Genomic DNA, 23,119 nt, shown 5'->3' with positions numbered 1-23,119 from the left:
CTTAAATATTGAGTATTGACAAAAACGGTCGAATATGAGTCAACTTATTTTTCATCAAGATTCACCAGAAAAAGCTATATTAAAATTGATGACCCAACAGCTATGAAGTTTCCTTGTAATTGGATAATCACTAATAACCATTGATGTTGATGTCACTCTAAACTCTAATTTTAAAAAAATACAAATGTAATTTAAAAAATTTTTTTATTTATTTGTTATATTAGTATGGAAACTAATTTAAAATTGAATGAAATGATTTTTAATTTTTTTTTAATTAAATTCCTCTTGTTAATTTTATTCAGTTATTAACAAATTAACAAATTATTTCGTCGTTAATGAAATTTAATCAAATAAAAATTGAATCAAGTTCAATTAATTTTTAATTTAATCGCCGCCTGTATTTATGAGACAAGTTTTTATATACCTTTGTCATACACTTTTGTCGCGACATCACATAATTATCATTGTTGCATGTCGTTCTTCAGATCATCGTTTTCTGGGAAGTGTCGTCTTCTCAGAAATTTTGTCAACTGCTTATGGTTCCGTCTTAATTCTGGGCGATTATTATTTCTTTTTTCTTGTAAAAATGAAAAGAATTTTTTAGAGTACGATATTTTGCAGATATAGACGTAACATGGACCGTTTTTTGAAGTGAACTAGATCTCATAGAAATTTGGAAATTTTAGAATTTTGGAAATCTGGAAATTTATAATTCTGCAATTTTAGAATATTAAAATCTTAGAACTTTGTAATTTAAAAATTTTGAAATTTTGAATATCTGTAATTTAAAAATTTTTAATGTAAGAAATTTGAAATTTCAGAATCTCGGAATTCTGAAAATCTGTAATTTTGAAATTTTGAAAATTTGTAATTTTGGAATTCTGAAAGTGTTGAGTTTTTAAATTTTGAAGCGTGGGAAATCTGAAATTAAAAAATTTGGCAATTTTGGAATTCTGACATTTTTGAATATTCCCCTCGAGACTGCTTAAGGGGAAGGGTGGAAACCAGGGATATCACCATTTTCCCCGGAAACTAATTCTCGCTTTATAAGAAGAGTGACATAAATCAAATAACTCAATTTCCAGAAACGCGGTCTGAATTTTATTTTTTCAGTAATGTGTTTACTACTTCATTATTTTTCAGTGAATATATGTTTTTTGTTTGTGTAGTTTAACTAAGGGTCTTTAGCCTTGTTCTTTTTTATTAAAATGTAGGTTAACAAATAAAATAATAAAAAATACATAAAAGATAACTAATATATATATATTCATTTTTTATTATCTTGTTTGTTAAATAAAAGATAATTATTATTATATATATACCTATATATTTATTGATTTTTTATCATTTTGTTTGTTAATGTTAATCACACTCTTCCAGATAAAAGAAGCCTACTTTTAAAATTTATTTTCTCAGGTATCTCAGAATTGATGATTTATGAGTTATGTCATTACTTTTTCAAATCGATGATATGGATTTAAGGATACTCTAAACTTCATTTTAAGGCCAAGTGATGGTTTCAACATTGACAAATAAGGTGTAATAATACAATTGGTGGTACCACTATTTCATGCTCTTTGATGTTCGCAATTCTTTTTAAGTCGTGCACCGATAACGGTACACATAGCGTAGCGATGAGCTGTCAGTTCCGTAATGTAATTCGCTTTAGTTACAAACAGTATTTCTGATTTGTTTGGTCATTTGTAAGAAGAGACAAGAGAAAGATCAATTGAAATTTTTTGGAACTTAGTACTAAGAAAAAATTACTGCAGAATATTATACTTATTGATAATTTTATAGCTTGGTATAAGAAGTACCAATGTCAGTATTTATAAAATTGGGATATTAAAAAATTCATGTTCAAATAATTTCTGACATAGAAGATTCTACAGCTTTAAAGTTTTCTAATACAAGAAGAAAGAATTGAAGCTTGTGCTACTTATGTTTTTTTACAAAAATAAATGAATTTATTAAATAAGCTCATTTTATGAAAAATTGTAACATTGGCATGTACAAATGCCATTATAGTAATTTCTAGATACAATTTGAAATTATCGTTAATTATCAAACGCAATATCAGGTTAAATTTATTTTTGCAAAAATATGGTATAATATTTCTTGCACCAAGCTCCAGATATATTTACAACTAATACTAAATATGGCGTCAGTATTCGTCCACCAAAATAAAATTTTCATAAGTTGAGCATAGAAGATAAAAAGAAATAAATTTGGAAACAATGACAATGTTTCTTATTCTATATAAGGGTCCACACATAACCAACATCTTCGCCCCATTTCTTTTTTTGAACATATGCACAGTGGGTCTGTTCTTGACATTCTGAATACCTAACCTACCCTTCTATGGATACAGAGAACAAATGACCACGTTCAGCATTGTCACTGTTTTCTCTCGAAGAATTTTTGTTCTGTGTCTGATGAAGGATAGCTTTTTTATTTCCTCTATTTATTCCCGAGGTTTGGTTTTCCTTCACAAGAAATTCCGTGTTTTTACGTTTACGCTATTAATTCTTTTATGGAAGTGATGGTCACCGAAGTAACGGGCTTCCCCCTCTCTATGTCCTTTTTCCTCATATAGGTTTGGTCTGTGCATGGCATTGAATAGATTGTTATTTTATATTTGTATTTGTATTAAGTTTTCCTGAAGGATGATATTCAGACGATATTGCCCAACAAATTATAGTCATTGGTTTGCCTGCCTTTTAGGATCATTATTTCTCTTTGTGTGCCAATAGCACACGGCCATTTATCCACGAGCGGATCGTGCTCAACATAGCTTGACTTCGATAATCTTACGGTATCGGTATAGTCGTTACGGTCGGTAAGGTCGGTAACGTCGGTAAGTAAGGTTTTTTTAGAAACACTGAGGCAGAAGTTCCTAAATTTATTAGCTATGCTTTACTTAGCATCCCCCAAAAATCGACCTTTTTTTAAATGAATAAAAAGAAAGATGCAGTGACAAATCCCCCTACCATTTCACGTGTGGCCGCTACCGTCCCCTATGATATGTTTTAATGATCACAAGGGAACGGTATTGTCCACTTTGGAAAGCATTGCACTTAGGTAATTTGAAAAATTATTTTGTTAAAAATGCTGTTTGGAGTAGCCACCTTCAATGATTTTGACTTTGATATATGTATTGTATTGTGAAAGATACTCCCAATAACCTCCTCAACTGCGCGAATCTAAATTGATCTTGGAGACCTCACGCGGTGAAACTGAGAAACTGCGGACGATCCTTGTTTCCCCTGCATAAAAAGATAAGGATAGCGCCATAGTCAAACATATATAAAGGGCCCAAAAATTTCATAGTTCAAATATTTTTTCATGATTCTTTTTTTTTAATATTCTTTGTATAATTGTACTACGTTGTACAAAGCTCGGTTTGGCAATTTGGCTTTCAAAACCTTATAAAAAGTATGTTTCTGTAGAAAATTTTTTTTTACAAATTTTTTCTAATGGTTAGAGGGCTAAGTCCATATTTATTTCTATATTTTAGCATTTAAATAATTAATAATTATTTCTTTGTTAAGTCTATTCATCATAAAGATTTAATTGAAAATACATTTCAATTTTTCAAGCAAAGCATAATTTTTAGTATTCCATTTTTAAAAATAACAACCAAAAGTTTTGTTATTATTAATGAAAATTTTTACTTTTTAACTAAAAGAAAACAATGAAAAAAAAAAGAATTGAACTCAGCTGTAAAAATAGCTGAGAACTTGGCTTTCCTGCGTGTCGGTGAGCTGAATATTTCACAGATATCTGAATTTATATCATTTTTAACTTCGACGACTCTTATAAAACTTCCTTAACAGAAAATATCAATTTGCACATAAATTGCACAACTTTACTTGAAAATTCACGTTTGCTTTCTGTATTTAAATTTATACTAGCCACTAAATTTTAAATGTATACTGAGTAATGGAAGTAGTTACAAAGGTAATCAATTCTTGGCAAGGAGGAAAAAGTTCGCTTAATCACCGGATATTAAAATCATCCCTTAAGTCTCGAAACACTTCATATACATAATACTTTGCTGATGTACACAGAAATGCGTTTGCTGAGTGCTGTAAACAGCTTACGAAGCTTTTTCATGCTTAAAAAGATTCTGATTACATTTTTAGAATTAGAATTGCAGAACAAAACAGAATGCGTATACGGATTGTCATTTTTAACACACTTTTAATACATTAAATTTAAATTTAAAGGACGAAGGACGAAATTTGTAATATCATGCAATTTATGCAACACAAATCTCCTTTTCCATGTTGTAAAAAAATCTCTAAAGAAATTTTCAAAATTAAATTTTCAGCATTTCAGGAATATCTATTAAGGGTGTTAAATCAATCTGATAAACCATTTTAGTAAAGTGAGCTAACAATATTTATTAAACATTTGCAAAGTGAAATACAGAATGCAAATGTGGATTTGCAAGTGGAATTTTGCAGTTCACGTGTAAATTTGAATTTTCTATTGAAAAACAAAAATGAAACAGAGCAATAATTTTTCAAATTGTCATGTACCTACATTTGTGAGTATAAATACTTTTTTCACAATGAGTGATTTAATAAATAATAAATGATCAGGATGAAAGAATAGACACTTTAAACATTATAATAGGTAATTTTTCATTCATGTTGCAGATATTCTTATTATTAATTTAGAATAGTTTTTTAATTATTAAACAAAACCAAATAAGCAAGTGTTGTAACGTGGTGACATAATTGCCCCCCCCCCCCCGTTACATCGTCAAGCTCGCCTGGCACTACCCAAACCAAATACGGCCCACATTCACAAACTGCCCCTCCCTTCCACCTACACCATATCATCCTAAAAGCTTCCTACCCCCGAGCTCGAGAAGGTCGAAAGGAGGGACCCAGCCACGGCAGAATTCAGCCCAGCGACCCCCCACGTCACGAAAAGGAGATCCAGTCTCCAAAGGACGCCAAAAACCCATCCAGGAGCAACCTCGGGAAGAACGTTTTGCAGCCAGCACCAAACGGCCCGAAGTTTTTTTTTATTTAAAGAAAATCTCCTTAGGCTTCTTTAAACCTATTGGAGTTATTACATTTTCATCTTACAGCTGATAGTAATATTATATAATAATTAAAGCATGTAACCTTACATGTAACAATTACAAGTAAACCTTGCGTGTACTCTTTAGACGTCACAATTAAACCTAACTTTATAGAAACATATTGGAAACAAAAAACTTATTTATTGCCCTAAGGGCTGGCCCGAAGAAGTCCGTCAAAGCCCGGGTGGTGCCATCTCCACGCCGGCAAGAAAGTTCTCACCAGAAGGAGCGTCGCCGATCGTCTCCCTCGATCGACTTCGATCCCCCCAGCCAATCACCCGTCAACCTAGAGTCTAGGTCCTAGACCCACCAGCCAATTAATTCCCTGACCCGACCTTACGACCCAATCCCTGAACCGTACCCTCTCCCTAAAACCACCGTGTGCGAAGCTGTCCGTTGCGACGACGGCGACGATCATTAAGATTTTTGTATTGAGAGGGCATACCAGGCCCTCCAAACTCCCGTATTTAATGCTGTAACTAAAATTAGTTTGGCGCAGAAAATCCAGGCGGCGCTGGCGGCGATACAAACACATATAAATGATATCGGTGAGGTACACACACACAAGCACATGGTCCCTATATACGTTTGCATGGTCTTACTTATTCAAAACTTTCAAAAATAAAAATAATGAAAGGGGAAAAATGACAACAATATATGTATAATAAAGAAAATATATTAAATTTTTACAAAAATATAATAAATACATATATATATATCAATAATAATATACAATTAATCACAATCATACATACAATAAAACACACACTCTGCTCACAGATTATACTTAATATATTAATACTATGTTAATGGTTTTATATATTGTATATGTAAACTGAATACTTACAATCTTCTTCTTCATTTCATTTCTTCTCTATTTTAATAGAGGCAGCCTCTGATATGCAATATTTATTACAGCCTCTGTAATAATAGATTTCATTAACAATTATTTACATATGCTATAAAAAGTATATAAGAGTTATTACCAAATAAGTTCAGTGTTGGAACTGCTGATGTTAATCTTTTCCTCATGAAGTATTTTTCTTTAAAGTAGCTGCTACAGACCACCTGGAATTTCAGTTTTCAGGTGGAAGCACAGACTTTGGGTTGTCACATACTTCCACCTACTGTGCCATCCTCTTCTTATCCTTTCTCTCTTGGGGGAAGAAGAACATCCTGCTGTTTTCGTTAATACACCCTCTGATGCTGCATATTTTCTTTCTCCTTCTTTTAAGATACATTTTAATAATTAAAATTAAATATATTACTAAAACAGCAATGTAAACAGTTAATGCTTTCAGTAACAATTTAAAAAAATTCTGTACTTACTTAATTTCTATCTTCTCCTCCTGTTGCTGCATCTCATCAGCAGAAGTTATTGAAAAACCTAAAAACGTAGAAAAAATTAAAAAAAACATCTTTTTAAATAATAATAATAGTCATAATGATAATAGCAATAGTAATGACAATAATAATAGTAATAATTATAATAATGGAATTCACTAACCTGGAAATTCTGTCACCACTGTCACCCACTGTGCGCCATATTTCTTCAGTCTCTTTAAATTTTGAAAAAATTGAAAAACGCGGCGACAAATTTCGCGGGAACATGACGTCACGATACCTTTAGTTGTGTATGTTAAAATCAGTGATACAAGGTATGCATGTAGAGAAGCGACATCAGCGCTGCCTGGATTTTCTGCGCCGAGTTAAAATTTGCATCAAGTTCACAAGAGTGGAGCTTGGAGGGCCTGGGGCATACAGAGCGAGGGTATCAAAAGCATTGATTGTGCGTGTACTTACAGGAGCGATATTGTCGACGATTGGTGAGTCTCCTATTGTTATTAACATTGTAAAATCTGGATATAGTAACAGGTAGGTTCCGCGTACGGTTTAGTGATGGGCATATTTCTGAATTGGGTAATTATTGAGATTAGGTTACACCTCACCGATTTTGATGAAATTTAAATATGTTGTAAAATTAGACATTTTGAACAACTTTTTCTTATACATATAACCGCCGCTCAGGGGTGAACTTTACTTTACCGGACCCAAAATTTTGGACTTGTTTTTTTTTGAATCTATAGTTTTTGATGCGGAGAATCCAAAAATGCAAGTCTCAACTTTAGGAATCCAATGGTTCAAAAGTTATAAGCATGTAAAGTTTGATATTTTTAGCGCATTTGCTACGGTACTGTGACGCCATATTGACTTCTTGTCCAATGAACGGTGTCGCTAGCTGCAGGCAGATTCATGTGGGTGCCGACTACTTTGGCGGGTACAGTCAAACCGTACATTTGATACTGTCTCAGTTAGTTAGGTTTATATTTATTTTACAAACAGACTGTACTGCCCATGTGAGAACCAATCAGGTTATACATATAAGGCAATATGGCGTCACAGTAACGTAGCAAATCCGCTAAAAATGTAAAAGTTTACACGCTTATAACTTTTTAACCACTGAATTCCTAAAGTTGAGACTTGCATTTTCAGATTCTACACAAAAAAACCTATCAATCAAAAAAAAAAAGGTCCAAAATTTTGGGTCCGGTAAAGTAAAGTTTACCCCCGCTCAGGCTTAGTTCTCGAGATATTTTCGAAAAACTGTTGGAACTAACACATTGAATTCTGGCCATCCGTGTGCGTCCGTGACAAAATACGCATTAGTATGGGATCATCGCTTTTCTACTGTTTTTGCAGGCAGCAGCACGGCGACCGACATCAATATACATATACAGGGTGTCATGTAACGCATTTTCACGCTCCTAGATGGTGGTAGGGGGGGGGGTAATTCTGAACAACTTTTTCCTTTGCGAAAAAGTGGTCTGAAGCTTCCTTTTCGAATTATTAAGCAAAAACACTGACCAATCTGAGCGCGTATAACGCGCGGGCTCAGGGACGGCAGCGTCGGCTACGAAGCGGGGCTTAACGTAGGTCGCGAACGAACGGCTCGGCACCCCATTAGCATAGCACAATATTAAATTTACGAACGAATGGGTAAGTTTCACTGAAATTGTTTTAAAATTTGTATTCATTATTTCATTTCAAACATTTTTATTTGTTATTTAGAATGTTTAAAATTTCCTTTTTTACATGATGACAGGCGACAAGAGATTAGATTCCGTATTCGTTTTGAACAACAACAAAAAATGTTTAACTAGTTTAATTTTTTTATTGTGCTATGCTAACGGGGTGCCGAGCCGTTCATTCGCGACCTACGTCAAGCTCCGCTTCGTAGCCGACGCTGCCGTCCCTGAGCCCGCGCGTTATACGCGCTCGGATTGGTCAGTGCTTTTGCTTAATAATTCAAAAAGGAAGCTTCGGACCACTTTTTCGCAAAGGAAAAAGTTGTTCACAATCACCCCCCCTACCACCATCTAGGAGCGTGAAAATGCGTTACATGACACCCTGTATATGCATATATTACGGGTGGGCTTAAAAATTAAATTTAACTAATTTTCATGATTTTGAATCTCAGTATGTGCGTCTGGTCGCCTAACGGCGACCAGAATATCACTTTACCCTAACCTAACTTAATTCACTGATTGGGTTAGGTTAGGCTATATTAAATTCCCAGCTGCCATCATAGCTACGATACATTGAAATCATGAATGCAGAAGTACACAAGGTATATTGGTCATCGGTCGCCGTGCTGTTACTGCAGAAACAGTAGAAAAGCGGCGATCCCATGCGTACGTTGTCATGGACGCACACGGATGGTCAGAATCCAATGCGTTAGTTTCGACAGTTTTTCGAAAATATCTCGAGAACTAAGGCTGAGCGGCGGTTACACGTATAAGAAAAAGTTGTTCAAAATGTTGAGTTTTACAATATATTTAAATTTCATCAAAATCGGTGAGGTGTAACCTAATCTCAATAATTACCCTGAATTGTATCGATATTTGGTATTGATATATGTACATCAATTGGAAATAAAGTATCGATATTATTGATATCAATACGTACAATTAAATTACAAGTGAAGGTCAGTAAAAAATAGACTATTCAAATATTTGTTTTATATATGATAAACATATTATTATATTTAATATTTTAATTTTTTTGAACGTGAATCCATTACGAGGATTATTAAAAATAGTTGGATACCCTAACGCTCAGACCAACTTCTTCCTGAAAGTTGGGCGTACGTGACGGGTGGAAAACTACCCGATTAGACACGGTACTGCAGCATTCGGCTTCGATTCTTGGTTATGACTGTACCGACCCCTGCTGACCTGACGTTCGGTTGTCGGTGCTGAGCGGATTGCAGGTTTCTGGCGCTTTTTACTCGAATTTTTAAACATTAATAACTGGAAAACAAAGCCGTAAACGCTATTTCGTTATTCTTGATTTTCGTCTTATTTTGATCCCTAGAATCACCCCTTAAAATATTGCCCACCTGTTGTCGAACACCCTGTATATGGTCAATGCAACTATTGGCTTCCAGTCCAGAGGGAATGGATTAATAGCCAATAGTTGCAGCCGCCAAAATTAAACAATCACGTCAAATTTTTGTTCACGATGAACGAACTATACAGTATTGTCTCGAAATAAGCAATTCGCTCGGGAACAGTTGCTTATTACGGAGCAGGTATGCTATTTGGCTTGACTTTGTTCTCGAAACGGGACGATGGCAATACTCAAAATTTCGATATTTATATAATAATTATCGATACTGCAATATATCGTCATGTTAAATATCAATACAAAATATCAATATTTGAACTGAAAAATATCGATACTGTATCGCCCATCACTAGTACGATTTATTCTAAGCTGCGACACCGTCCCATTTACTGCCCTACCTCCGACGATCCCCTGTCCCACCGCATAGTCCTCCCCCGATCGCATAACGCAAAGAGCATCCTGGAACTCTTCACCACTGAGATTCCCATCCCAAATATCTCTCGTCCTTGCTTTGATGGTAGAACCACAAGATTCCCTTACCCTCCCCAACAAAGTCCTCATAGAGTGTATAGAGTGAACCTCCCCGAACGGGTCACAAATCGAGTGCGCAAAAACATATATCCATATAATTCTATCCAACAGATTGACATCAGCAATGTCCGACTCTCAAAAGAAGAAACTAACTCCATCGGTAACTGAGACGGAATTCGACAGAGAGACAGGACTCGACCCGGCGTTTGTTTACCGCCATCGTCGTCGCCAGAAAACGATAGTTCCCGATTCCGCGAAGGCTCCTCCCCGAGAAGGCTCCTTTCTAGAGAGCGCGACCAAGCCTTGCCCGAGTTCGTTTGAAGAGACTGAAAAAGACGAGATCAGACCTACCTCCCCAATGTCAGCATCTGTCTCCCTTTCTTCCAAATTCCAACTCCTAAGGATTCATATAGAGCCAGACTCTGCCCGACCAAAATCCCCTTCCCAACTGCCTTCTTCTCCTGATTCACAACTCCACCAATTAACTCTCCTATTCCAAGACCTCACCTATGGTCTTGAAGAAACAGCCCCTATTGAGAAACAGGCTGCCGACATATTAAATAGAGGGCTTTCTCATCCAAACTTCATAATGAAAGACTTCTGGAATAGCTATCGAGTTGAAATTAATACCTGGATCAGATCAAGGCAACAAGCAGTTCTAATGAGTTTTAAGGCAGGTGTGGAGATGGGCCCCATAGCCCTCAGCTCATATATAAAGGGCGTTGTAATAGGAAAGGAGATGGCCGAGTTGAAGTCAACCAATGGTCTGCTTGACTTATGTAAGAAAGCTGCGGATATGGCCATTCAAGAAGAGATTTGTCAGAAGCAAAGTGATGAGGTGGCATGTCAGATGAGCAACGCCTTAGAACACCTAAATTCAGTAGTAAGGGGTCTTCGAAGGGTAGTGTCAAGTATGCTAGATAGATCAGAATCCATCCAACCTCCGCCTTCGCGACAAATTCTATATCAGGCACCTTCCCGAGAGTCTAGTTCCGAAGCCCGGGTTGGAGGTCCTGACACATCAGATTCCTCTTACAGAGCAAAGCGAAGAACAAAACGCAAGACGAAGAACAAAAAGCACGCTCATTAAGAGGTTAGAAGGAAATGGAGCATATGAGAATGAAAAGCTGTATATTGAGATAGTAAAACAACGAGTTTGCTCTTTGGACATTAGGGATGAAAAACTTCATCCTCGTTTTGATTGGCAAACACATGGAGTCAGCGAGGTATTTTTTGAACCGGGACCTCTGTGCTCTTTCTCACCCGTGTGCTTCAAATCCATTATGGGTTTCTGATCTTCTCCTGGACCCCAGCGTGACCAATAGAAACAGAGCTGGAAGGGCAATTCGCGACATTCCAGAAAGACCCTTCCAGTGGTATCAATTAACCAAACCCTCCGAGTCATCCTCCGATAATGATACAACTTAAGGTCCCACATTCTTCCCTAGTATTCCTATAAAACATAATCATTAATTCCCCCTTGACTCACCTTCTTATCTTGACCCTAATACCTCCACAGTAGTCGATCGATAATTCCCTTATAGCAAGGGGACCGTCCTATCACAATCCACACCTTTTTTCTACATTTTGATAATAAAAGTATGAGTAGATGAAAAGACAAACGTGAAAAGCAGGGGTGGAAAGACAGAGGGATTTTATACATAGATAACAGAAATATAATAACTGGATATGAAAACAGAATATAAAAATCATTTAAAAGATCTACAGACAACAATAAGAAATAATTTTTTTTTTTTTAAGTAATTTTACCGAATGGTCTTAAGTTAAGATGCATGTTATTCATTTCACAATAAGTTATTTATACTTTGATTTATAGATTTTGTATTATGACATTATAAATTTGTTATTATTTCGCCATGAATTTAACTTATGTATTTTCCATATTGTAAAGTAAATAAAAAGTAGAACACTGTCGTTACAAGAAGAATGCGTATTACAATATAAGCGTGGCATTTCACAAAAATGGTTCTATAAATGCAATTATTGCATCCATCCATATATACCCACTCATCCATTTTTCTTTTCAATAATTATTTTTAATCACGAAATATTTAAATTTCTTTGACAAATTTTGAATCTTTAAACAAATAAATTCTTCCGCATAATATTTTTTGCGTTTTAAAAATAATTTTTTAACTTCTCCCATTTGTTTTGAACATTTAATTAATCTTCAGTTCTGTTAATCACCAAAACAATACCCGATATTTCTATCGAAGAAAGTGAATAAGATAATTCTGGGAACCTAAATTAATCTTCGTTATAATCAATAAAAGAAGCTTAAATGGAATTAGTTATATCAGACGCGAAGATAAAAATATGAATAAAGGATACTTTGCAATGGAAACATTATATCACTGCGCACCGATGTGCTGATTATACGTATAACATCCGCTCTGTTTCGTTGATAAGTTATCGATTGAGAATACAGTCAACAGCGTTATCTTTGTCCAACTGATTTTGCAGAAATCGTATCATTTTCTGATAATCCCTCTCTATACTTCGGTAAATACGACGTAAATTGCTGATTTGCAACATTCACTTCCTGAAAAATATTGTTCATTTTGATTGCGATAAAAATTTAAAAAAATTAAAATTAGGGAAGGCTGCAGTTTCGAAGGGCTCTGGTCGTTGATCGACATGGAGTTTGGAGGGGTTGTAGGGTAGAAGGGATGAATTTTAGATATAAAATTTCTGCTTTAGGTATTTATTAGTTTTTGAGGTATTAATACAAAAAATTTTGGTGTTGTATATTGAAAGCTGCATGTACTGTCGTGATTAATGCAACTATCTTTATGGCTCTCTCCATGGTCCGCCGTCCGAGGGTTCAACATTTATTTCCTGAAAAATATTATTTATTTTAATTACGATAAAAATTAAAGGTAATTATTTAGAAGTTGGTGCTCCTCACCGATTTTCGTGACCTTGAAATATGTTGTCAAGGTCATCATTCTGAACAACTTTTCCCTATACATGTTACCGCCGCTCGGCCTTAGTTTCCGAGATATTCGTAAAAAACTGCAGTTATACTTATGTCACCAGTACACTGAATTCCCGGAAAAATGGAGACTGAATAGTGATTGAAGTGGTTTGAGGTTAGATTTAGGTTAGGTTTAGGTTTAGAGCGTACATGGCGTGATACGAGAGCTAATATTCCTCGTTATGGAACTCGTACGTCTCATTACGTGGGATATATAGCTGAGTTTTTATTCCGACGTCAACATGATGTTAATGAGCGTATAATCGCATTTTTTGACATGATGGGCGAAATGTTTCCGATTTCTGACAAAACACAAAATGAATAATAGGTATATGTATAATATATAAAAAGTGAAAGAAAGAGTAATTATAACGTGAAAAAATCAAAAACAAAACCCTAACCCTAACCCTAACCTCAAACCACTTCAATCACTCTTTCAATCACCATTCAGTCTCCATTTTTCCCAGAATACAGTGTACTCGTAATCTAAGTTTAACTAAAGATTTTTGCAAATATCTAGAAAACTAAAGCCGAGCGGCGGTATAGGGAAAAATTGTTTAGAATGATGACCTTGACAACATATTTCAAGGTCACGAAAATCGGTGAGGAGGACCAACTTCTAAATAATTACCAAATTAAAATTAAGGAAAGCTGCAGTTTCGAAAGGGTCTGGTCGTTGATCGACGCGCCGATTAGAAGGGTTATAGGGTAGGAGGGGTGGATTTTAGATACAAAATTTCTGCTTCAGGTATTTATTAGTTTCTGAGATATTAATAAAACATATTTTGGCGGTGTACATTGAAAGCTGCATGTATTGACGTGATTAATACAATTATCTTTGTGGCTTTCTCCATGGTTCGCCGTCCGAGGGTTCAAAGTAACTGAACACTGGCACCCTATTGTGTTAGAACACATGCGATATCCTACCATCAAACTCCACGAGTAGAAGGGGTGGATCTTAGATACAAAATTTTAGTTTCAGGGGTTTATTACTTGCTCAGATAAATAAAAAACTTTCGGCGCTATACCTTGAACGCTGCGTATACAAACGTGATTAATACAATTATCTTTGTGGCTCTCTCCATGGTCCGCCATCCTAAAAGCAACTGAACATTGGCACCCTATTGTGTTAGAACACTCATGTTTGGGGTCTTTCCGAAAATTTTTCCCCTCTTCTATCCTACATAAAGGGTATAGCCGGATAAGATGGTCAAAAAGTGCTCCCAAACCGAATTCAACTTGCTATGAACCATTCGATGGGTGATAAAAAAAAACCAGTATGTGCCAAGTTTCAATCCTGTATCTCATCTGGGAGGGTAGTTACGGGAAAAAATGTAATCGCGAAGTTTTTGGCCAATTTCTCCTATTTAATGACATTCGAAAATTCTGAAAAAGATCAGAGACATTTCTATTTGTGAGGCACGTATTACAGAATTTTTTCAGATTTTTAGATTGAAAACTGAAGTCGTGAAAAATCAAAAACGTCAAAAAATGTTGAAAAATTGCGATTTTGTATGAAAGGAGTCGCGGATCTAGATTCATATTTTTTCTATAAGTGTATATTATCGATACTATTATTCTCAATTTTTTTTAGATTTTTTGGTCAGGTGCGCCATAGTTAAAAAAATTAAAAACCGAGTTTTTCGACATATTTCATGCGATAACGTGAGAAACACTTTCAATTTTTAAAAGAACCTTTATACACGTATCGTTAGTGTATTATGTGATTTTTAATGTTTCTTTTTTTTTAACGTTACTTTTTAAACCAATGGCCATAAAAGGTATTAGGTAACGGCCAAGTTTGAATAATTTAGCCCTCCATGTAACTCTTCAAAAATTAAATAGCGTTCTTTTAACCTAATTTTCACAAAAACTTTTTTCAGTATTGCAAGCGTTATTTCTAAGCTAACGAACTTGGCCGTATTTAGTTTGATCTTACAATTTTTTACGGCCATAAGAACTTGGCTTCTTATATAAGAATCGCCATTTTTCAGCATTTTTTGACGTTTTTGATTTTTCACGACTTCAGTTTTCAATCTAAAAATCTGAAAAAATTCTGTAATATGTGCCTCACAAATAGAAATGTCTCTGATTTTTTTCAGAATTTTCGAATGTCATTAAATAGGAGAAATTGGCCAAAAACTTCGCGATTACATTTTCACCCGTAACTACCCTCCCAGATGAGATACAGGGTTGAAACTTGGCACAGACTAGTTTTTTTTTATCACCTATCGAATGGTTCATAGCAAGTCGAATTCGGTTTGGGGGCACTTTTGGCCATCTTATCCGGCTATACCCTTTCTCAACTCCCTTTGGGTAATACCACTCTGGATTTGTCACGCACCACTGGTAAGGGAGCCAGCGATCTTGCCCCCAGGAACGGCTTTCCCTTACTCAAGAAACAAGCAAAAAAAAAGCCATCCTATTGTATCAAAACACATGCGATATCCCATCACCAAATTCCACGAGGAACTCGACATCGAGCCCATCCTTCCTTAAAAACCTCATTTCTCGCTATTCCCATCTAAATCCTCTCGTTTTTCAAACCACCCTATACGATCATAACTGTATTCCTTACCGGATCAAAAGATCCTTTCCCCTCTGCTCAGTCATCACACCTAAAATTTACCACCCTCCACCTTTTAAACTTCTCGAAGTTCTGCTTTAGATCTTCCACGACCTCTAGGCTTCCATCCCTCTTGAGATGTGGAGGTACTGTGCTCCAGTAACTCCCTTTTAATCCTCCTGTTCTTTCCTTTTATTTTGGCAATTTTTTTGTGTTGGGGTTTTTTTGCAAATTTTTTCCCTCTTCTATCTTGCACCCATTTTTCAACCCCCTTTTAGTAACACCACCTAGGGTTCTTCATACACCATCGGTAAGGGGGCCTGCAATCTTACTCCCAGGAACGGCTTCTCCTTTACTCAGGAAATAAGGGGAGAAAGCACCCTATTGTATCAGAACAAAAGAATTAATCTTTTTCATTTTCTTTCAACAAAGAATCACAGTATTGTATTTTAAAAATCCTACATGTAGGTTAATGTTTACTTCGTATCATCTACGATTAAATGTTTGAGTTTGCCAGTCGATTGTTTGGTGATGTCCGCAAAAAATGATAAAAGCAAATTGCATTCATGTAAGAATTAAAAATAAACTTTGATATAGGTTACTGACTTTCAATCAAATGATGAAATAATCTCTAAGACAAATAGAATACAGATATCATCGGTATCTATAGTTTACCTTTCAGTGTTTATTTTTCATAGAATTAATGCTATCGTGAAACTCAAGTTAAATTTATAAGCAGTGTTCCAGTTTGACGAGTTTTCAAACGTATATTTTGTTGGCTTTGGAAACATGCAAAGTATTTGAATGGACTATGTTGAGTAGTTTGAAAAGTTTTTGACCTGGAGGATTCTATTTCAAACAACTGTGGAGTAACACAAGCTTTATTGTCTATGTTAACCTGTATTTGCTATTTAAAATAAATGGAACAAGTTTTGAATAATTCATTTAAATTTTAATTTAAATTAAATTTATTTCAACGAATTTTTTATATCAGTGATAGTTTGATTTTTGTTAAGAGAAAAAGGCTAAACTTGTAAATTCTTGATATAGAATATGTAATTATTTAAATTATTGGAAATCTTGTGCAGAAAGTCCTGTTTTTTAAAATGTTGTATTAATTAGTAGAAATGATCATTTGGAATAACTTGTTATCTAATTCTATCAAAAGTTGTCAACGACTATGAAAAATTATTTGATCAAGATAATATAAATTGCTGAATTAGTCTTCTTACGATACAGTAAATTTTATTTCAAACATTTTTTCATAAAATTGATTACAACTCATCCTATATGTTTTGTATTTGAGATAACTAATTTTCAAAATAAAGGGTTATCCAAATTGAGTGTTACATTTTTAAGTTTAAATTAAATTCAAAGTATTTGAAATAGTTTTTTTATTTTAACACAAAATTTACTTCATGACATTAATTATGAAAGACAATATCATTCAAGTATTTTCCTAGGATTTTTTCCACAAGACCAATACGTTTGATCCAATTTTCCATTATATTTTTAAGTTTAAATAAAATTCAAAGTATTTAAAATTTGTATTGTTTTTTTATTTTAACACAAAATTTACTTTATGACATTAATTATGAAAGACAATATCATTCAAGTATTTTCCTAGGATTTTTTCCACAAGACCAATACGTTTGATCCAATTTTCCATTACACTTTCACGTAACTGGAATTCAATTTCATCAATGGCAGATGTGATATTGTTTTTCAGCTCGTCAGTAGTATTTGGATTATTAGCGTAGACTTTTTTTCAAAAATTTCACACGGTCTTGGAGGCCAATTAATGTTTCTTACTCATGTAATTACGCGTCCATTAAATTTGGTCCAATGCCTAAGTAATATTGTAAAGCAGACGTTGTGTTAAAATAAAAAAACTATACAAATCTCAAATACTTTGCGTTTTATTTTAATTTAAAAATGTGACACTCAATTTGGATAACGTTTTACTTTGTATATCTGACTATAATTCTTTTAATTTTCAATATTTTTCCACGATTCTAGATCAAACTATACCTACACTCGTACAGATTGAGAATCTTTTTGGTTCTTCTATTTCAGATAACAATAATAATTACCAGTAACGGCTCGTAGCTCAAATTAGTGGGGGTGCTGCTCCAGAAAATGTTTAGCCTTTGTTTTAAAACACCGGCACTATGGGAGCGACAGTGCTCTCTCTACCGCGCAGTCTCCAGCGCAGCTTCCTATGTGCGCATGCGCACGCAGTCAAACACCACGCCATTGCACTGGAACTGTGAAGCGCACAGTTCCGTACAACGATTTTTGTATCTTTTTCATGAACTGGGGGGTGGCTACTGACATTAAGCTTAAGGATTATATATGGTACAAGTGTAAAGAAAGAATTAAAGAAACAAGATAAACATTACAGGTAGCCCTCCTATAACATGGTAGATAGGTTCCTAGAAAATGCCGTGTTGTGTGAAATCGTGTTATATGAGACCCAGTCCTAATACAAAAAGGGGGGTTACGTTCCGAGAACTTATTAAAAACAAACATTGTTTTTTTTAAATTCTATATAAGCAACTTAATTTTTATTAAAAATATAACACGAAACGAAAAAAAAAAAAAAAATATTATTTTCATTTAATGTATCCTTAATTTATTAAAATTCTTCCTCGTCACTACTTATAATGAGACGGCAAATCTCGCCGCGGATGGCGTATAAACTGTGCATAACGCTTTCCGCTATAACATCGGAATAGAATTATAAATGAGTAAATTATAATTTATTTATATGTTTTCATGTAAAGGCACTATAGTTCATTATTCCTTCCCGTTATTATTATTAAGTAATTTAGTTATTAAATATGTTAAACAAAAATCATGTTATCCAGTACTGTAGAAGTGCAGTGTTGTACAAAGATTTTCTCAATTTTCTTATCGTGTTAGAGCGAAACAGTGCTATAGGTTGCAGTGCTATACGAGGGTTCCCGCAATTTATCCTATCGTGTTAGAGCGAAACCGTGTTATAGGATGCCGTGTTGTAGGAGGGTTACCTGTATATTAAATGTTATCGATAATATTAAGTAGAAATAGGGAATGGTGCAGTTACACAGTTCCTGTATGCGAGCCACCACTGTCAATTAAGGCTGGTTCAGACACGGCTAGTAGTTTAGTCGAGTGGCGAGTAGTTTAGTGTATGGACACTAGAGTTTAGTCGAGTAGTTTAGTAAAACGGTTTAGTCGAGTCGATCCGTTTCATTGGATTTTGCTGGTCGAGTAGGCTTCCCCCACCACTAACTAGGCTTGCCCCACCACTAACTAGCCTTCGGGACAGACCTGTCCGGACGCATTTCTTTAGTCAAGGAATATATCTTGAACTCTTGATTTTCAAAGCTGTACTAGTCCGGACACTTTTCTATGCACTAAACGGTTTAGTAGTAAGTAGCTACTCCCCACTCGACTAAACTACTAGCCGTGTCTGAACCAGCCTTTACAATCGTGGTTATTGTCCTCAAACTTTTTTTTCGGAGACCTTTAACAAGATGGCTAAGATGCTATTACTTATACATATTTATGGTTGAAAAAATTTTGAAATATTCTTTAAATGTAGTACAATATATATGAAAAGTTTTATATCAATCGGTTTCATCGTTTTCATTAAAAAAATTCTCAAAGATTATCCTATTTTGAGCACTGTCACACTAGGGAACCCCTGGGTACCTGGCTCCTTCTGGATGAAAATCCTAGCTACGACTATGGTCTTAGTTAATTATATTCCACAGATAATATCATTGAATGACGCTGACTCCTTACCTCGTCCTGTTAATAACGAGGGAAAGGTTGTTTTATAAATTGGTTCTCTAGAAGTTTCAGGTGGTATTAGGAATAACTGGAAGGAATGCGGCTCTGATTTGTTATTGCTTAATAGGTTCACCTATTTGCACATAATCATAACGACAGGATATACATATTTTCGTTATTGGTCCAAGTGATCACGTATACTAATCAGTAATATCGGATCAAGTAGTAAATATACCTACCAGCAACCTATAAAAGGGTGTATGACAGGGAATTACCGAGCGGATACTATAATTGGGTGAAGTGTACGAAGTGTCCCTCTTGATCTTATACTGTATCGCTGAATATTTTTCCACTGGCGATCAAATCAGGTTTTTCCAGGAAAAATGACGATATAGGAAAAGCAGGAATTCTCAAAATTCTAATTTTGATGATGTTAATATTAACTCATTATCCACCGACTATAAATAAAACAGATGCACACGACCATCTTATAATTAACAATAAATAAAGATTAAAAGATGTAACCTTTCTTTTCGATTTCCTCTTATAATAATTGAAATACATCTAACTTTGATTATTTTTTTACAAAGTTATATGTGAATTTGTAAATATCAAAAAGTGGTTAATTGGTTTTTTTCAGCACCCGCTACTTCCGATAGATAAACATTATATAGTTTAATATATAACTGAGAAATATGAATAATAAATTAACATTAAAACTACCGATGTTTGATTTACGCTTATTTTTAAGTTGAAAATAATGTAGAAAATTAAATAGGTAAAGGATGAAATATAATTTAATATATACATCGATTCTTTATTTCCACAATAGCCAACATACATTTTAACAATAATACCTTGCAACCAGTCGTTTTGAGTGGTTTGGTAGTTTTAATGTTAATATTGATTCAAATTTCCCGCGTATACGTTTACACGCAAGTGGTGGGGGAAGACTCCTATATATGTAGAGGGAGCTCCTTACCTACATTGTCACTTCCTCTGGGAATGCCTATGGGGAAGGATGAGAACCCGGGACATCATAATTTTTCCTGGGAAGCCTGATTTAATCACGAGTGTGTTTATTTAGCAACACTTATCATTTATAGTCAATCACAAAAATATTTGAATATTACACTTACAAATAAAACAAGTGTATTATTCTATGTTGCATTACAATTTATAGGTAACGAAAATAGAGAAACTATTTATTATTTATTATATATTCTTGTTTATAGTTTCGAGGCTATACAGATATTCAGATACTATATAAATTGAACCTATAAATACAAAATAACTATTGTGGCGAAACATGATGTAAGCGTGTTGATATGTTAAAAATAATTGTTTGTAATTAATTTAATTGTGTCACTTTAATGCATTACTATTCTTTCATAAGACGTTTTTTACTTTTGTTCTCAAAATTGTTTATTTAATTGACCCTATAAAGCTTTTGCAAAAGGGGGTGTAGATTGTTTATACAATGAAAGGAAATATATGATGAAAATATGAAATGTGCATTGCTGTAATTAGATAAGAGCCAGTTTGAGTCTGAAATTTAAAAATTCCAAAATTTCAGATGTTAGACATTTAAAAATTTTAAAATTCCAAAGTTACAAATTTTTTAATTTTCAGAATTAAAAAACCCCCAAATTTTGAGATTCTAAAATTTCAAAATATCAAAATATCAGTTTAAAAATTTCAGAATTACAATATTACAAAATTGAGAATACAGAAGTTTCAGAATTCCAGATCTTCCAGATTTTAAAATTTCAAAATTTCTACAGAACCTGGCTCACTTTAGAACAAAGTCCAAGTTACGCCATTGGACACGTGCTATGTAATTCAAATGATTATCTTAATAAAATACCATTCACTGATCTCCATGTTGTCAGCACAATTTTGCTAAATAATTATTTATTTTTGTTCAAAATATTGTTCACAAATACTAATTCACCTACTCTGTCAATGGAAATCCACCATATGCTATTATAAATCTGTCACCAAATATGGTTGGTTGTAAACATTTTAAATTCAGTTTTTTGCTTGTATTTTAAAAAAATTGTATTCTTCCATCGCTATCGTAGATATTAAATTTATTTTCTTTAATAAAAATAGCATTATTTCACTGAAAAATTTTGTTTAACATATGTTATATTATTTTGGAGACCAAAGTTGTTCTCTGCTGTAAATACAGTAGTCTCTCGTTATATTGCCACGTGACTGATTTGTCTTTCATATATGTAGATTTTCAAGCATATACTAGTGCCACTTTTCTATTATCATAGCCTACGAAAATGATACATTTTCATCTCCCTTTTCCTTTCCAACTGAAAGTTTGGAACCTTGACAAATCTGCCTCTACAGTCGGTTGTCGTCCCGTCCACGGCGATATAGCAAGAGTCTACTGTACTCCACTTATACATGAGTTTTCTCGAGCTGTTTACCCATCTTCGCATCTTTTGTTATTCCTCGTTTTTCATTTAACTCTTTGGAGCACAGTTGGGTTTAAAGTGTCTTATCTTTTTGAAACCCAAGTATGCATAGTGAGATATTTTTATACCACGTCGAAAAATTAAGATTACTTTATCTATTTTGTTAAATTTTATAAGAATAAAATTTTTGTGCAATATGAGCCTTTTTATTTTCTAAAATTTCATATTTAGAACAATTAACAGCACTGCTAATTTTGATGCAGTTCTTCATTAATGTTTATAATTTTTTTTTTTAAATAATGTCACGTCTATAGCTAGTATTAAAAATACAAGAAAAACCTGTTTGCAGGATGATATTAATTCCATCTTTATTTCTCCAGGACTTCACCATGTCCGAGACTGTACCCTAACTAATTTTTAATAAGCTTATAATTTTGCTAAATGATTACTTTTGTAATGGAAAATCCTTAATTGCAGTGTATTGAACAATGTTGCATGAATTTTAAGTAATACTGGCAAATGTTCTATTTTCGATATTCTGTGTATATGATCTGTAGTTGTATACATAGATTGTTCCTCTGATTTTCTGGGAATATACCTACTGTCCATATATTCTGGTTACCTTATAATTAGCCATTACTTCATCTATTTCTTATTATTTAAACAGTGTATATTAAATAAATGATTTCCTTATTTTTGTTATTTAACAGAGTGTAATGCAACATAGCATAATACTACTAAAATTTTTTAAGTTTATACCCCTACAATTTTTAAAATAATATTAGGTACTTTCTTTTCTATTAAAAATGTCAGTACTGTTGATCTTTGTATAACATGTTCTTTTGTTTCCATGAATCTTTACTATTATTTAGTTAAAGATACAAAATCAATTTCTTTATTTCTAATTTCGAGAAAACATAAATATAATTAGATTTATTATTATAAACTTTAAGTTTCCTATATTTTTTATTACTATTGATACATGTATTTCTTGGATTAGAAAAATCACTTTTATTATTTAGTATGTGAATTTGAATTTAAGAAACTATTGCCTGATTGTTCCAAAAATCATTTGTACTTTTCCCTTATGATTAAAAATATGGAACAATTTTTGATTAACTTAAGTATAATCCTTTAACAGTGGAGCCTTACAAAATATACAAAGATATTAATCTAAGGTTAAAATTGGGTCTCTCTCCACTGTCCGCCATTCAAGGGTTAATTGAAATGTTACTAACATAAGAATTAATAAAATAGGCAAAAAAATTTGTTCAAAATGTTTTTTATAAAAATTAATCAAATTAATT

At 33.8% G+C, this 23,119-nt stretch overlaps 2 protein-coding genes and 1 long non-coding RNA gene across 4 annotated transcripts in view; 2 read left to right on the top strand and 1 right to left on the bottom strand.

Moving 5' to 3' along the window:
* LOC114881749 (uridine phosphorylase 1) overlaps positions 1-23,119 on the top strand; it is a 73,097-nt gene that overhangs the window by 6,255 nt on the left and 43,723 nt on the right. The gene's annotated exons all lie outside the window — the stretch shown is intronic.
* The window catches only part of LOC123988601, a 40,760-nt gene continuing 23,621 nt past the window's right edge, over positions 5,981-23,119 (bottom strand). Inside the window, exons 1-3 of one of the 2 annotated variants that reach the window (XR_006830224.1) lie at positions 6,428-6,467; positions 6,085-6,325; positions 5,981-6,019 (exon numbers count right to left, since the gene is read on the bottom strand). This is a non-coding gene — a long non-coding RNA (uncharacterized LOC123988601). Of the gene's footprint in view, positions 6,020-6,084; positions 6,326-6,427; positions 6,468-23,119 lie in introns of those variants that run through there. The other variant, XR_006830225.1, reaches the window with a different exon arrangement.
* Positions 6,524-11,787, top strand: LOC123988600. The gene is made up of 2 exons (XM_046289267.1): positions 6,524-6,924; positions 10,148-11,787. Exon 2 carries the CDS (start codon positions 10,161-10,163, stop codon positions 11,124-11,126), a length of 966 nt encoding a protein of 321 aa, XP_046145223.1. The 5' UTR covers positions 6,524-6,924; positions 10,148-10,160; the 3' UTR covers positions 11,127-11,787.

The sequence above is a fragment of the Osmia bicornis genome, chromosome 16, assembly GCF_907164935.1.
Source record: "Osmia bicornis bicornis chromosome 16, iOsmBic2.1, whole genome shotgun sequence".
NCBI lineage: Eukaryota > Metazoa > Arthropoda > Insecta > Hymenoptera > Megachilidae > Osmia > Osmia bicornis.
This window is presented reverse-complemented; position numbering and strand designations above follow the sequence as displayed.